The sequence below is a fragment of the Cololabis saira genome, chromosome 18 (genome assembly GCF_033807715.1).
Source record: "Cololabis saira isolate AMF1-May2022 chromosome 18, fColSai1.1, whole genome shotgun sequence".
NCBI classification, from domain to species: Eukaryota; Metazoa; Chordata; class Actinopteri; order Beloniformes; family Belonidae; genus Cololabis; species Cololabis saira.
Window position 1 is genome coordinate 36,387,155 of NC_084604.1, and position 17,485 is coordinate 36,404,639.

The following is a 17,485-nucleotide window of genomic DNA, read 5'->3' on the forward strand; positions in this document are numbered from 1 at the left end:
TCCACGTTAAATCGACGCAGAGCCTACGGCGTAAGGTACAGCGTAGGGTACGGCGCACGTCGCCGCGTAACCTACACCGTAGGCTCTGCGTTGGTGTAACGCAGAACCATAAATCAGCCTTTGTTCTGGCGAGATTTGAAAAAGACAAGCGAGTGACTACAGTATGTACATTCACTGAGTGAAAATTATGAAAGTAAGATATATATTTCTCGCTAGAAATGTAATCAAAACGCATTTTTATGCAGAAACTAACTTAAAATATTGATTTTATTCATAAGAAATGTCCGCCATGTTTTTTTTTTATTCAGTCCGCAAATGACGACGAAAAGCATTCTTGGAAATTCTGGGAACAGCCAATCACAGAGTGAGCTGTTTGACAGACGGCCGACGCCGATTCGACATGTCAAATCGGCGGAAAAGCTCCCGACGGCCGAAAATCGGCTTGGTGTGTCAGGGCCTTTACACAGATCAATTTCTTACTTAGTTATACTTTTTGACACTAGATGGCGGTAATTATCACACACAAAATTACATACAAGAACCAACTTGGGATATTTGGCGCCATCTGGCGGCAAAAGGCTGGTAGAGCTCCTCAGTCGTCTGAAACAAAAAAACCTGAATAAAACTCAAATGGAGGGTGTTGTTGAACCTGAAACTGCTTTTACTCTCATTCCTTCACTTTGAAAAATTCACACGTGGGAAGCAAATCGAAGGGGATCAATTATAGTTTTGAGGTGACTGGCTGTAAAACTTAAAGCTGAAGATCTACTGGAAAATAATATTTAATCTTCCAAATGATCCATTCATACCTTCCTCAGATGAACGGATCAGGTTTCTCACTATGACGTTTATGTGGGATGTGAGAGATTTGTGAAGCCAAATCATATTTTATTTCTTTATATTAAAACACATTTTACTATTATTATTATTATTATTCTGAAGTATCCACATATACAGTACATCCCTCATTCTGTAAAGCCCTGTCTCTACAGATTTTGTTCGTTTTTTTTAGACTTTTCCTTTGTTCCTAATATTAACCGGATCCACTGGTTTTGTTTAAAATTAAACATCTCAGTGTTTTACATCCCACATGAAGCTAAAAACACCAGGGGCCTCAAGAGTGGGTGGATTTCATTGTGAATCCTTGCGCAGAAATCTTGCGTATCTATTGTTTCTTTACTGCCTGGACGGTGGAGTAGAAGTTGTTTGGATCAGTGGAAGCTGCAGCGGAAGAGGAGTGAACTCTGACGGTGCTGTAGGTCACAGTATCATGAGGAGGATTTCCAGCTTGAACCTGAAAGAAATGCAACAAATCTTTCAGGGTTTACTTAAAAAAAAAAAAAAAATAAAAATAAAAATATATATATATACATATATATATATATATATATATATATATATATATATATATATATATATATATATATATATATATATATATATATATATTGATGAGGCATTCCAGACCCCTGCGGGGACACGACGCCGCCCTGCGGTTGGCTCCTGAACTCATGTCCCCTCAGCACATTGACATGCAATTTCAGTTGCTAAGGACCCCTGCCGGTACGACACCTTGCCGGCAGCACATTGTCTCATTCAATGTCCCTAGACATTGTCATTCCAGTCCCTGCGTCTTGTTTCCCTGCTGGGACAGGCACCAGGGGAGTGTATCGGACTTCCAGCCCCCGCAGAAACAAGACCATATATGGATTTCCTGAGGAAAGGCCACACCTCTGACTGTCTCACTGACTTGTTTAATTCTGTTGTTTGTTCTTGTATAAAAAAGCTTGTTACAAATCACTCGATTCTTCAACAATATATATATATATATATATATATATATATATATATATATATATATATATATATATATATATATATATATATATATACATATATATATATATACCGTATTTTCCGGACTATAAGTCCGACCAGCCATAAAATGCATAATAAAGAAGGAAAAAACATATAAGTCGCACTGGAGTATAAGTCGCATTTTTGGGGGAAATTTAAAATAAAAATACAATAGAGGCAACAACAGGCTGAATAATTGTATGTTATGCTTACGTCAAATGACACAACTGAGAGCGTGGCTGGTATGTTAATATAACATATTAAGAGTTATTCAGATAACTATGGCATAAATAACATGCTAAAAAGTTTACCAAACCATCCGTGTCTCTCTAAATAACTAAAATCCAATTAAATCTTCATCCTCGGTGTCACTTTTAAACTACTCCGCTAACTCCGGAGGTAGAAGATGTAGCTTCCTCTTCTACGTCGCTTACGTCTCCCTCTTGTGGTTTAGTGTGAAAATAACATGTGAAATAATATACCGGTAATATTGTGTTAATAATTTCACACATAAGTCGCTACAGAGCAGTAATATGCTCGGCCAGGGGAGGCAGGGGAGGCTGTGCCTCACAGCCATCATGGAAAGAAAGAAATGTAAAATGAAAAAAAAATATTTTTTTATATTTATCAATTGATTTGTACTATAGCGTAATTTTCCATTTAACTTCACCATTTTTAGATTATCTTTTCTTCAAAAGCACTTCTCCTGCCTCACGGTAGGGGGCACTAGTGAGCTCAGGGATTCTTCTTGCGACTCATAACAAGCAGGAGTTTACAGTTTTTTTTCAGAAGGAGCGGCGGATGGACTTCATTTATAAGTAAAGGTAAGACCATAATAACTTTTTTTAAATTAAATGTGCTTTTTGTGCGCTACAGTTTGTATGTGTAAAGCATTTGTATGTGAATGACGATAGGAGGTTTTAAACATAACCAGTTGACTGTTGCCATTCAAATGGTGAATAAGTTGCTCTGGAGGGTTCATATGCTTGTAAATCTGACTGATGAAGTCAGTGCCTCACCATCCATGAATCTCACCGCACGTCCCTGCTACAGAGTATAAGTCGCACCCCCGGCCAAACTATGAAAAACAACGCAACTTATAGTCCGGAAAATATGGTACTGCAAAATTTCTGGGTTTAGCTGTGTTTGTACAGGAAGATAGATATGTGTTTATTGTCCCCGTGAGGAGATTTGTTTGCAGCAAAAGACACACATGGCAATTTGACAAACATAGCATAAAAAACAGGGACACAGAACAGCAACACACACACGGTGCATCCACTTGTACATGGTATTGCCCAGTCAGCTGGGGGGCTATTTCCTAGCAATATATAAAAGTTTAATGCCTTGGGGTATAAAGGACTTGTTTGACCTGTTTTTAGTGAACAGGGGGGAGCAATAACCCCGAGCTGATGGCAACAGTTTAAAACTGGAGGTAAGTGTGAGCCTCTCATCAGCCACAATGACATTTGCCTTGTTTGTTACCCGTCTCTGTATCTGCTTTCCAGGCTGGGTAGGGTGGCTGTTGTCACTGTCCTCCTAACAGACCTCTTTTGTGCCTCAGAGTTATTCCCAAACCAGAAGATGATGCAGAAATGTAAAACACTTGCAATAAAAGCACAGTAAAACATGTGGACCATTTTTACATTAACATTAAAAGATGACAGTTTCTTTAAAAAGTACAGTCTTTGTTGAGCCTTTGTGCACAGGCAGTCAGACCAATTGTTCCATTTAAGTTTGTGATCAAGCACAACCCCAAGGTACTTGTATTCAGTCACAGACTGGATCACCTCTCCGTTGATAAAAGTGGGCTGAAATGATTTTTGCTTCCTGAAATCAATGGTCATTTCCTTTGTCTTTAAGGTGTTGAGGACAAGGTTTGCCCTCTCACACCATTTAAGAAAATGGTCCAGAACTGGCCCGTGCTCCTCCTCTCCATCATGCAGGAGGCTAATGCAGTATCATCCGCTATTTAATAAAGTGCCTGTTGGAGAAAGTGCTTGTGCAGGAGTTTGTGTACAGAATGAATGGGGATAAAACACAACCCTGAGGGGAGCCTGTAGAAGTGTTGATTTTATCTGAGAGTGATGTTCCAACTCTGACCTGCTGAGATGTACTGCTAAGAAAATCAACAATCCATAAAAGCAGACAAGATGGAAGTGAGAATTCTGTTTCCAGTTTGTCTGCTAAGAAGCTCGGTAAAATTGTATTAAAAGCTGATGAAAAGTCCACAAATAAAATCTTAGCTTGGGTCTCGGTTTTCTCCAGATGAGTATGTAGTACATGCAGCAGGGTCAGTACGGCATCCTCAACCCCCCTAGAGGCCTAATAAGCAAATTTCAGGGGGTTGATTAGATGCTGAGTTAAAGGCATTCTCCTTGATTGAAATTTTGATTGAAAATGGCACCTCTAAGCCCCCCCCATTCGGTCCGAATGATACGGATTGGTCCAGGTCCCGGAAGGGAAAGAACCAATCAGATGTCTTCATTTTAAATCACGTCCCCCCGCCCTGTCCCATGCGCGCACTCGCTTCCAGCAGCCCGACGTGTTCACTTCCACGGGTCCTCCTGGGCTCACAGTGTCCCAGTGTAACCCCCTCCCTCCCTCCCTTCTGCCACGGACCCCAGTATATAGTTATTATGTAGTTATTTCCAGAGCAGCTCGGTCCCCGCTGTGTGTAACCGGGGAGCGGGAGCCGTTAGTCCGCTGCAGCAGCAGCAGCAGCAGCAGCAGCAGCCCGCGGGGACACGTGAACAGCCGCAGCCGTGAAAAGCCGCAGGAGCTCCGGCTCGGAAGCTGTATGGGGTCCGTGGGGATATAGACGTCTCACGGCGAGAGCGGAGAGCGCCGGTGAACGGCAGCGCGCTGCGGTGCCGTGCGGGCTGTGTTGCCGCAGCTACGCCGTAGACGCCGTAGCCTACGGCGTACATGCCGTAGGCTACGGCGTAGCTGCGGCTTTAGAGCCTGCAGCGCTGCCGTGCCGTTCACCAACGCTCTCCGGGATGGAGACGCCGGTGGGCACGTTTGGGTGGACACAGCCCCCCCCTGCCCCCCCTAAAACCGACCTCGCTTACAGGTGAATGAGACATGGGGTAGTTTTGCTGTAAATGTGCTGTCCAAAATGTTTAATAATCGTATGCGCGTTCGTGTTTGTGGGGGCGAGGCTTTGGACGGAGCGCTCGTGGGTGGGGGCGGGGGGGGCGGGGCTTAGAGGAAGCGCCACATAACTTTAAGTACTGTGAGGAACTGTGAGGCCCTGGGGCCTCATTTATAAAAGCGTGCGTAGGATTCATGCGTAGCGGCTTCATGCAGTCTGTTTCTGCTGTGCGTCGGGATGAATGAGACGTGTCGAGCCGGTGTTCTGCCGAGGTGTCCTACCTACCGTACCATCCCTGTTTCTTTTATCTCAGACAGTCAGAATGTGTTTCCACATAGATCTATGTGTACGACGCTTTGGCGGAAGAAAAAAAAAGTCAAATCACACTTCCACATAGATAAATGCAGGGATGATGATTTGACAGATGAAAATACCCCGTCAGATCACGCTTCCACATAGACATCAACATTTATCTATGTGGAAGCGTGATTTGACTTTTTTTTTCTTCCGCCGAAGCGTCGTACACATAGATCTATGTGCAAACACATTCTGACTTCCTGCTGTTAAATTGTCTATTTGCATGAAAAAGCCTTTGAAAAAAAAGAAACTGAGATAAAAGAAACGGGGATCGTACGGTAGTATTTTCTGCCGAGGTAGGACAACTCGGGAGAACACCGGCTTGGGTGTACATGGATCAATAAGTCTGATATGTGATGACATTAATAAAAGTATGACATGAATCTGGCTTCATTTCACCACCTCACCGTCTGCGTCGCCAGTTCCCCATATCTTCAAAATGTTCGTGTGCTAGGGTCAGAGTTGCCGTAAAGATACACACATTTTTCCGTTAGTTTTTTTTTTTTTTTTAGATCCAAACCTTTGCGTAGAAGGCGGCGTGTGCATCTTTCAAGCCCTGTTTTGTGCGCAAGCAAGCTTTATAAATGAGGCCCCTGGTCCTCGAGGGCCGCAGTCCAGCATGTTCTAGATACTTCCTCACACCCTGACACAAATGATCTTGATCAGATCGTGGCGACATGGAGGACACCGGCCCTTGAGGGCCAGAAGTGAAGAGCCCACAGGAATGGAGAAACGGTGTCCTAACCAGACGGCTTACCCGGGTCCCTGTGTTGGTGTTGGGGTAGTTGAGGGTGGCATAGGGAACATCATCTTCAGGATCCGTCTGCACCTGAACACAGCCAGTAAAGGTGAGCACATTTATTCATCTCTGCATGTTACTCAGTTGTTTCTCTAATGGTGAGGGGCGCACACAAGCTGGTACCTGAGGGCCAGTAATTTTAGATCAGGGGTCTCCAATCCTGGTCCTCGTTCGTTCATTCATTAATTCATTAATTCATTAATTCATTCATTTATTTGGAAGGGACAGATACAGAAAACATAGACAGACATAAATGGCTATCTGATGCCTGTATCATAGCGTTTATAGCGAATGCTAATTTGCAACACTCGTCCCTAACAGGGCTCACATCACAATTAAAAGAAAGGAGTTAGAAAAGTACACATACTTGACATGCCCTTACAAACATTAAAAACATACAGAATGCACACATAATAAGAGCTAGCTTTGCTTATCTAGGCCTATCTGCACACACATCTCTACTGCTATAATTATTCCAGCATATAGCCTAACTATCCTACCTATATATGCTACCAATCCTTTGTAAGAGGATCCTCATCTACACACCCACACACAGCTACCTACACTCACAAACACATCCACCCGACCCACCCCCATGCACACACACAAAGAAAAGATAATCTGAGATCTTAGTTCTTGTTTATGCGTTTTTAGGTCACTGCTCACGACTACAAACCCTTTTTCAGCTTTCTACTTCCTCTTGAGTCTAGACTGTGTTTAAAAACTAACCCCAACTACGTTCACAGTCAGACATTGTTCCTTTTGTTTGCTGCATTACTACTGTAGCTCTCATTTATTCTAGTTTTCTGAGGTTTGCTGCAGTTTTCTTCAGCATGTACCTGGATGAACTTGACACTTTGCTGCTTCTTCTCCTTTTTTTGTCATAAGCACAAACATTTCGCTTATATGAGTATTTTAAAAAGAAAACAAATAATGGTTCCATCCATCCAATTTCCACCGCTTATCCGGAACCGGGTTGCAGGGGTAGCAGCCTCAACAGAGATGCCCAGACTTCCTTCATCCCAGACACTTCCTCCAGCTCTTCTTCCTCCATCTCTTCCTCCAGACACTTCCTCCATCTCTTCCTCCAGCTCTTCCAGGGGAGTCTGAGACGTTCCCAGGCCAGCCGAGAGACATAGTCTCTCCAGCGTGTCCTGGGTCTTCCCCGGGGTCTCCTCCCGGAGGGACATGCCTGGAACACCTCCCTGGGGAGGAGGGACATGCCTGGAACACCTCCCTAGGGAGGATGGACATGCCTGGAACACCTCCCTAGGGAGGATGGACATGCCTGGAACACCTCCCTAGGGAGGATGGACATGCCTGGAACACCTCCCTAGGGAGGAGGGACATGCCTGGAACACCTCCCTAGGGAGGAGGGACATGCCTGGAACACCTCCCTAGGGAGGAGGGACATGCCTGGAACACCTCCCTAGGGAGGATGGACATGCCTGGAACACCTCCCTAGGGAGGATGGACATGCCTGGAACACCTCCCTAGGGAGGAGGGACATGCCTGGAACACCTCCCTAGGGAGGAGGGACATGCCTGGAAAACCTCCCTAGGGAGGCGTCCAGGAGGATCCGGTACAGATGCCCAAGCCACCTCAGCTGACTCCTCTCAATGTGAAGGAGCAGCGGCTCGACTCCGAGCTCCTCCCGGGTGACCGAACTCCTCACCCTATCTCTAAGGGAGCGTCCAGCCACCCTGCGGAGGAAACTCATCTCTAAGGGAGCGTCCAGCCACCCTGCAGAGGAAACTCATCTCTAAGGGAGCGTCCAGCCACCCTGCGGAGGAAACTCATCTCTAAGGGAGCGTCCAGCCACCCTGCAGAGGAAACTCATCTCTAAGGGAGCGTCCAGCCACCCTGCGGAGGAAACTCATCTCTAAGGGAGCGTCCAGCCACCCTGCGGAAGAAACTCATCTCGGCCGCTTGTATCCGCGATCTCATCCTTTCGGTCACTACCCAAAGTTCATGACCATAGGTGAGGGTAGGGGCGTAGGTTGACCGGTAAATCGTGAGCTTCACCTTTCGACTCAGCTCCTTCTTCACCACGACGGTCCGGTACATCGACCGCATAACTGCGGATGCTGCACTGATCCGTCTGTCAATCTCCCGCTCCATCGTTCCCTCACTCGTGAACAAGATCCCGAGATACTTGAACTCCTCCACCTGAGGCAGGACTTCTCCACCCACCCGGAGAAGGCACGCCACCCTTTCCCGGTGGAGAACCATGGCCTCGGTCTTGGAGGTGCTGATTCTCATCCCTGCCGCGTCGCACTCGGCCTCAAACCGCCCCAGCACATGCTGAAGGTCCCGCTCGATGAAGCCAACAGGACAACATCATCCGCAAAAAGCAGAGATGAAATCCTGTGGTTCCCAAACCGAACCCCTCCGGCCCCTGGCTATGCCCAGAATAATAATGGTTTCATATTTTTTTAAGCAAAAAAAACACTGGTACTCAAAACTAAAACAAAACAAACATAACTTTGGGGGGGGGTAGTTCAAGCCCCCGAATGGCAACCAAGATGAACCACCTTGGGCCCTTGAGCAAGGCCTTAACCCTAATTGCTCCATGGTGTGTGTGTCTCAGATGTAAGTCCCTTTGGATAAAAGCGTCTGCTAAAATGAGTAGTACAGTAGTTCAGTCACCATGGTGACAGAGAAATCCACCACAAAAGTCAAATTGCCCAATTTAATAACTCACCTCGTTGCCCCCCGGCTGTGTTTCCCTCTCTGAAGAGACAAAAGAGAGACAGAGTGAAGTTCATTCATACAAATCTGGGATTCAGAAAAGCTTTTTTCTGTAAAAGTGTCATCGATGATGGTTCTCACCTTTAGCCCTCCTCCATCTGATGATCAACAAAACAACGAGGACAATCAGGAGCGGTGGTAAAATAACAGCGACTATGATCTGGGGCGTACCTGGAGAATCATCGTTAAAAAGGAATCATGGACATTTAGAGGAAATTAAGTATTAAAAAGGAAAAAAAATAAAACATTTCTTTATAGTGTTTACTGGATTCTCTGAATGCTCCTCACGTGAAAACACAAACTGAGACTGATGCTCAGTTTCATTACCGGGTCATTTTACAAACATACCTGTACTTGTATTGTTTTCTGTGGTGGCTGGTGTTGTTCTTGTTGTTGGTGGTGGTGGTGGTGGTGGTGGTGGTTGTGTTGTTGTTGTTGTTGTGGTTGTTGTTGTTGATGATGAGGATACAGCTTCTGAGAGAATGTTTAGTTTAGTTGGTTTTGTTACGTAGAAGCTTGTGTCTGTTTTTAATTAAATTTTAAGTTTTATTTTCTGTAAACAGACAGAAAGTTAACAGAAGCCAAATTGTTCATTTGTGTCGATAAACTGACCAATAAAGTAGATTCTGATGAGACTACTTAAATAGTAGAGAGAAGTTTTAAGGGTGACATCTCACATCAGGACAGAAACTAATTATGCTTATTTTAGATTTAGATTACTGAATAAACACACAATGACCGAATCATCACACGTTTACACCCTGATGTTTAAACTTTAAATAAATCAGTGGATTTATGTTTAAGTTTCACTGAAACCAAAATTATTTTAACGTTTTTTTCAATGAGAAATTTCAAGCTGAAAATACTATTATATTAATACTTACTGATGTTAACAGACAGTTGAACCTCAGAGTCTGTGAATTGTTCTTCTGAACTGTACTGTCTGCAGATGTAAAGACCTTCATCTTCAGCTGTGACTTTCTCTAAAACCAGTAAACAGTCCTTCGTAACTCTCAGTCTGCCTGATTTACCTCCAGCATCTTTGATAATCCTCTCGTATTCAAACAGTGCCACTAATTTGTTTGATTCAGCGTAGAGCCAGGTGGTACTTGTGCAGTTATCACCAAAGTCTTTAACATCTTTACAAGGTAAAGTGACGTCATCTCCAACTCTGACATCGATGTTGGATATTTGAGTTTTTGCTGTTGAGAAAACAGAAAAACACAAACTTAAATGAAGAACAATGTATGAATATGTCATCGGTGTTTACGTTTAAACATGTTGGTCTTATAAAGTAACACATGAACACAAGTCTTCCTGTTATTATTATAAATCACATATCTTCTTCATGTCTTTACATACTTCTACTGTAGTATTATGACTTGTACTTTTATTACCACCCAAACATTTGGCGTGTCAATAATGATGCAGACTAGCATGTAAAAGTTGAAGATGTTTATAAATGACTCAACATTTTGTCAACCATTATTGATTCAAGCCTTATAAAGATGATGAAGAAAAAAAACAGCTCCTTCCTGCCGTTAAACCTGACCATCAGGTTCGGTCTGAACAAACCTAGAAACAGTGTTTCCATTGGACCCACAGAACAGCTGATGACATTTCAACATGGTTTCTTTGTTCATTATCTGATGAAAAATTAAATAAACTGACATATAAACTGGTTTTGGTCGTTTAGAAATGAACGATCTGTGGGAACTGACCGGATCAGAGCTCAGATAATAAAAATCAAGTTGTATTATTTAGAAAGGGTTTTCCGTCCTCATCACAAGATTTGAATGAACATTGATGATTTCACACACTGAACCTCCACATCCATCTGTTTCCTGCTTATTCACTTGTCATGGATGTTTTGAGAATCACTAATTTACTTGATATTTGTTTGGATGGTGGAAAGAAGCCAGAGTATCCTCACATATAAACCCATGTTCACACAGAAAGACCAGACAGAGTTTAGAGAGAAGAGTCTCCTCTCGTTGAGGCGACACTGTTAACCACCTCCGTCACCGTGCTGGAACACACCGACACGTTTGTGTACATTTAATTTAAGAATATTAAGTACTCAAGCTGTGTATAATTTACACAAACTACTGTTTTATTCTTCCAGTAAACAAAGTCATGAGAACATGCTGATTCAAAGAAATAGAAAACATTTGTAAATATGTATTTCCTTACCTGTAAGTAGAAGTATAAAGGTCGCCAACAGGTATAATTCAAATGATCTCAGCAGAAACATGGTTCTCTGAGCCGACGATGTGGCAGATTAAGAAAAAATGTATAGTGTATAGTGTGAGAACCTTTACTTCCTCATATCACCTCTGAAATCATTTACTCTGAACTATAAAGAGGAAGCATTTTTGTGAGGATGTGGCTTCAGCCGCAGCATCAGACAGACGTGTAAATGCTATGATGCATGTCCAGCATGATATGCATGATATGCGGGCGGCAGTAGCTCAGGGGGTAGAGCGGGTCGTCCAATGATCGGAAGGTCAGCGGTTCGAATCCCGCTCTGTCCCAGTTTGCTGTCGTAGTGTCCTTGGGCAAGACACCTTACCCACCTTGCTCCGTGTGAATGTGTATGAATGTTGGTGGTGGTCGGAGGGGCCGTTTGGCGCGACATGGCAGCCACGCTTCTGTCAGTCTGCAGGGCAGCTGTGGCTACAAACGTAGCTACCACCACCAGAGAGAATGTGTATGAATGAATAATGATCTCTGTAAAGCTCTGGGTGCCTTGAAGGGCGCTATATAAATCCAAGTCATTATTATTATTATGATATGTTGGCAGGTTCAGTATGACGGGCCTGTCCTGTAGGGCTGCACGATTAATCGTTAAAAAATCGCGATCTCGATTCATGCTTGAACGCAAACTCATTTCCAAATGACGACGATTTAAAAATTCAAATTCATTGGATGTTTATTGTTTTTATGTTCAATGTCAGCTGTTACAAAGTTGATGCCAGTCTTTTATCAGGCACCATCATATTTTTTGTAACGTTTACCTTTTGTATCGGCAGCTTCTTAATTGCAGCAAAAGGCAATGGGGGGTTCATCCCAGCCAGAGGAATAATTTGTTGCCTCAGAACTACAGGATCTGTTACAAGTCCCCTTTCTGAAAGGGTGTTCAACTCAGGGAGGAACAAATATTGTTCAAAATTGTTATTATTGTTTAAATTATTCAAAGGTTTGTGTAAAAAAGACAAGATATGTTTATTGTTATTATATTTTTGTTCAGCTGTTGCAATGTTAAAGTAATAAGTGCAATACATTTTATATTGGAAAAAGATCGTGAGAGAATCGTGATCTCAATTCTAAGCAAAAAAGTCGTGATTCTCATTTTGTCCAGAATCGTGCAGCCCTACTGTCCTGTATCCCATGAGTGTCTGTGGAGACGTTTTTCACGTAATTGCGTTATGGTAACATTACATCTTCACTTCCCTATGATTATGTTTCTTGGCCCCACCCTGGCCAGCACTAAAAACTGCCTCGCTCCACCACTGCTAGTAATCAACCAGCAGCAGCTCTGCCTCCTGTAGGTTTGGTGAACCTCCGAAACGCTCTCCGCCCTCTAGTGGTGATTCTGTGCAACACATTCATGTAGTAACCATATCTGCCAACACTCCCGATTTATGCCGGAGTCTCCTGATTTTCAAACATTTCTCCCGCCCTGCTCCCGATTTATAATTTCTCCCGTTTATCTCCCGATTTTAAAGTGAAATGAGTCAATGGTGTTTCATGTGTCGTGGTACCTGACAACCTGGCAACCCAACCCAAAAGCACTCGCCCTATGTGCCATACGTCAATGCCTACGCCTACGGCTACACAAAATGAATGAGATGGAGACAACAAAAAAAAGAAAAAAAATGCCTCAAGTAACAGTAGAGTGAAACTGCATTATCTCATACTTTTTTTTGGATACTGTAGCAGGGCGAGTGCTACGGGGGACCGACCGACAGGATAGAGAGGACATGGAGTTTAGTGCAGAACCCTTTTATTTACTGGAACCTCACACCCAGGACACACGTGCACAAGCACCACGACCAGCAGCAGCTTCCCAGTTCTCCTTGCAGCTTCTCTGTCTCTCCTCTTATAAGGCTGGCAGGTTGGAGAGGCTGACGGGCCACACCTGTGTCCCGTCAGCCTGAGTGGCTGCAGCTCCTCCACCCCTGCCACAGATACCATGAAGGAATTATCCATCCATCCATCCATCCATTTTCTTCCGCTTATCCATTCCCGGGTCGCGGGGGCAGCAGTCTCAACACGGATGCCCAGACTTCCTTCACCCCAGAAACTTCCTCTACCTCAAGCTCTTCCTCCAGCTCTTCCTCCAGCTCTTCCGAGGGAGTCCGAGGCATTCCCAGGCCAGCCGAGAGACATAGTCTCTCCATCATGTCCTGGGTCTTCCCCGGGGTCTCCTCCCGGAGGGACATGCCTGGAACACCTCCCTAGGGAGGCATCCAGGAGGATCCGGTACAGAGGCCCAAGCAACCTCAGTTGACTCCTCTCAATGTGAAGGAGCAGCGGCTCGACTCCGAGCTCCTCCCGGGTGACCGAACTCCTCACCCTATCTCTAAGGGACCGTCCAGCAGAGGTGGAAAAAGTACAAAAATGTTGTACTTAAGTAAATGTACAAATTTTCTGCTTGAAAATTACTTAAGTAAAAGTAAAAAGTACCCATTAAGAACATTACTTAAGTAAAAGTATAAAAGTACCTCAAATTAAATATAATAAAGTACCAAAAGTACATGGTGTAAAATGTACTTAAGTACAAAAGTAAAAAGTACAAAGTACAAAGTACAAAGTACAAAATTCAAAGTACAAAATTATTTTCAAAAGAATTGCAAAGAAATTAAAGGTATTGTGACATGAAAAACACATTTTTCTTGATTTTTTGTGTTTTGTTGGGTGTCTTGACATCAATTACACCCAAAAAACAACGAACTTTTAACATTCAGTGTATTGTGTGCTTTCTGCGATTTTCCGCATAACTGTGCAAAAACGGCGCACCTGGTTTGGTGGCGGGCCGTGACGTCAGGGCCCGCTAAATCACCGCCCCCTCCACCCAGCTCCCTGCCTCCTCTCCTCTCCAGCGCACCATAAAGGCTGATTTATGGTTCCGCGTTACACCGACGCAGACCCTACGGCGTAGGGTTACGCGGCGACGCGCTACGTACGCTGAACCCTACGGCGTAGGCTCTGCGTCGATTTAACGCGGAACCATAAATCAGGCTTAACACGGAGCTGTTTAGAGCCTCTTCTGTTCTAATCACCGGAGGAAAACTGCTAAGAAGACCCGCGGCCACTGACTGGACTTAAGATAAGGAGACACTGCTGCTTGCATGCCTTTATTTTTATGATTGTTTGCTGTGGACTGTCTGCTTCGCCCTGCTCCTTTTCCGTGCATGCTTCGCCTGTCGCTCCCGGCCCCGACGCCGCTGTGAGCGTATTGCTCGCGGGGAGCTGCGGTCCCGGTCCTCTGGTCCCGGTTGGACTTAATCCCCGGGCTGTAGTCGCCCTGTCTGGGCTGTGTGTCGGTGTTTGTGGTTTGGTGTGCGCGCGTGTGTGTGAAGACGGCAGAAATGTGTAGCGGTTGGTTGGAGGAGGTTTGGAGGAGGAGCGGCGCAATGATTGACAGGAAAGGGGAAAAAGGACCCGTTTTTCACGGCGCAAAAAAACACTGTAATATAAAGCCAGGAATGGAGTACTAGAGTGAAGTTTTTCTTGTTACACTCTTTTAGACACATATGAGGGATGTTGGCCAAGACTTTTAATAGTGTTAAAAGCATGTTAAAAATGATGTCACAATACCTTTAAGAATCCAAGAATTTGCTTACAACTCTAAATAATGGTGATATTATTCTGACCCCTTTAGCGTTTGTTTCCATTACCCCATTTTAATTTCTCCCTTTACTCATCACTGCTGCTGTACCCCATTGGCCCCGCTGACAGGTCCACCCCCAGCCTGTAGTTTGCAGTGACAACATTAAGCAACCCCAGCTGAAGGAGGATGGAGGAGACTCTTGAACTGATTGAACTTTTAAATGCCAAAACCATCTTAGAAGGGGTTGAATTAAAGAATGGTGCCCATGGACACGCGTCGGCTGCCGCTCAAGGCTGATTTATGGTTCCGCGTTACACCAACGCAGAGCCTACGGCGTAAGGTACGTGGCGACACGCACCGTACGGTGCGCTTCGCCAAGTACACAACGCAGTACCCTACGGCGTAGGCTCTACATCGATTTAACGCAGAACCATAAATCAGGCTTCAGTCCTCATCGGTCCTCGACACGACGGCGGTTCCTCCGGCTTTCTGCCCCGCCTCTGCGGCGCAACTACCCCGGGAGATGCGTCTCCTTCTCGGTATGGAGGCCGACTGGCCAAGTCGCCCGGTCCGCCCCAGGTGTCTCGTCACGGAGCCGCCGCCGGACAATCACGGGCAATTCACGGGCCCCCCTTCCTTCCCGTCCGCCTTATGGTTCCGCGTTAAATCGATGCACACCCTACGCCGTAGGCTACGGCGTATGGTGCGCGTCGCCACGTACCCTATGCCGTAGCTCTGCGCCGCTGTAACGCGGAACCATAAATCAGCCCCCGCTGTGCTGTTCTCACGGCAATAGCCTACACATTTTCATTTAATGTAAGACTTTAATTTGTAGCGAGTAACGACGTGTCCAATTTTAAATATAGAGGATTAAAAGTACGATTTTTTCCTTGAAAATGTAACGAAGTAAAAGTAAAAGTACAGAAAAATGAAAGTATCAATAAAAGTAAAAATTCTCAAAAATCTTACTTAAGTACAATAACGAAGTACTTGTACTTCGTTACTTTACACCACTGGCGTCCAGCCACCCTGCGGAGGAAACTCATCTCGGCCGCTTGTTTCTGCGATCTTATCCTTTCGGTCACTACTCAAAGTTCTTGACAGTAAATGAAGAGCTTCACCTTTCGACTCAGCTCCTTCTTCACCACGACAGTCCAGTACACCGACCGTATAACTGCGGACACTGCACCGATCCGTCTGTCAATCTCACGATCCATCGTTCCCTCACTCGTGAACAAGACCCCGAGATACTTGAACTCCTCCACCTGAGGCAGGACTTCTCCACCCACCCGGAGAAGGCACGCCACCCTTTCCCGATGGAGAACCATGGCCTCGGTTTTGGAGGTGCTGATTCTCATCCCTGCCGCGTCGCACTCGGCCTCAAACCGCTCCAGCACATGCTGAAGGTCCCGGTACGATGAAGCCAACAGGACAACGTCATCCGCAAAAAGCAGAGACAAAATCCTGAGGTTCCCAAACCGGATCCCCTCCGGACCCTGGCTACGCCTAGAAATCCCGTCCATAAAAATTATGAACAGGACTGGTGACAAAGGGCAGCCCTACCGGAGTCCACCATGAAGGAATTAACAAATAAATAATAAAAAAAACACTGGGGAGATCTTTTTTAACATATTTTTCCTTTTCCCGCTCCCTCCCTATCTACCCTGCTACTGCTCTCTGTCTTGTCAATCTAATCTAGTAAAGAAAATTTCTAAATCATGCAATTGGTTAGCTGGTGTCTCAACGATATTGACCAAATTTGAAGCTTGAATTGATCGAGTTGAAGCTTGGCTTGGTAGAAAATTACCACAAAAATTGGCCGTTTGGAATCGCCATAGAGATGAACCAGAGAGAATTGAGGGCAGATGGAAACTTATTGGAGTCGGCTTGACCTAAAACGATTCTTTGAATTTGGCCATGGCAGGCCATCGTCAACCCCTGGATGTTATGCTAACAAGACGCTCTGCTCCCACCAGGCCTCCCCTTCCCTTCAGGACACCTGTGGACCTGCATCAGTAAGCTAAGTTTATTTTCTTCTGGTACACGTAACTTCCGGTAGACGTAACTTCCGGTCCACCCCCCTATCCAATCAGAACCTTCCCAACCCCCAGACCTTAAGCGGAATTGGATAAAGCCGATCAAACGTGTTTTCCATGTAAACCTCAATTCGGAATTACTATTTCCATGTAAACTCGAAGGAAAATAGTTTAATTCTGAATTATTTAATTTCGGAATAATTAATTCCGTATTAAAAAACATCATGTAACCGTGGCCAATGGCTGAGGAATAAATCTGTGGCAGAGTTCAAAGACCTACTTACTCACACAAACAGGCACATAATGATAAATACACCTCCCCCATTATTCAACTCCTTCCCTGCCCCTATTTTGAATTTCAGTTCAAAAAACAGAAAGAGGGCGGGACTTATGTGCCCACCAATCAAATGACAGCATTTCTTGACACAACCAATAAACGTACGTATTGCGTACCGCATCGCGTCACTTCCTGGTGTTGCGGTCTGTTGCCGTCGCACGGCGTTTGCAGGTTCTGATCTCTCCCGACTTTTTTGTCTAATCTTAGATTGTTTTCTGGTAAAATAGTACTATAACCGGATACATTTCTGTCTTTATTTCAACTTTCGCACATTTTTCTCTTCCGCAACTTTCATTGTCACCAATCACCGATACATTTTCTGTCTGTTAGCCTCGGTTAGCCTCTTAGCATGGCCTCCCCTTCTCCCACTGTTTCACGTCTTTACTGCTCAGTGTGTGAAATGTTTAGCTATTCC

General features: G+C 44.7%; 1 protein-coding gene across 1 annotated transcript; it reads right to left on the minus strand.

Moving 5' to 3' along the window:
• Positions 1 to 289: 289 nt before the first annotated feature.
• Positions 290 to 10,141, minus strand: LOC133464821 (mucin-5AC-like). Its single transcript, XM_061747008.1, has 7 exons — positions 10,132 to 10,141; positions 9,746 to 10,063; positions 9,210 to 9,335; positions 8,943 to 9,032; positions 8,815 to 8,843; positions 6,069 to 6,140; positions 290 to 1,294 (listed from the first exon to the last, which is right to left on the minus strand). Exons 1-7 carry the CDS (start codon positions 10,139 to 10,141, stop codon positions 1,166 to 1,168), a joined length of 774 nt encoding a protein of 257 aa, XP_061602992.1. The 3' UTR covers positions 290 to 1,165.
• Positions 10,142 to 17,485: the final 7,344 nt, after the last annotated feature.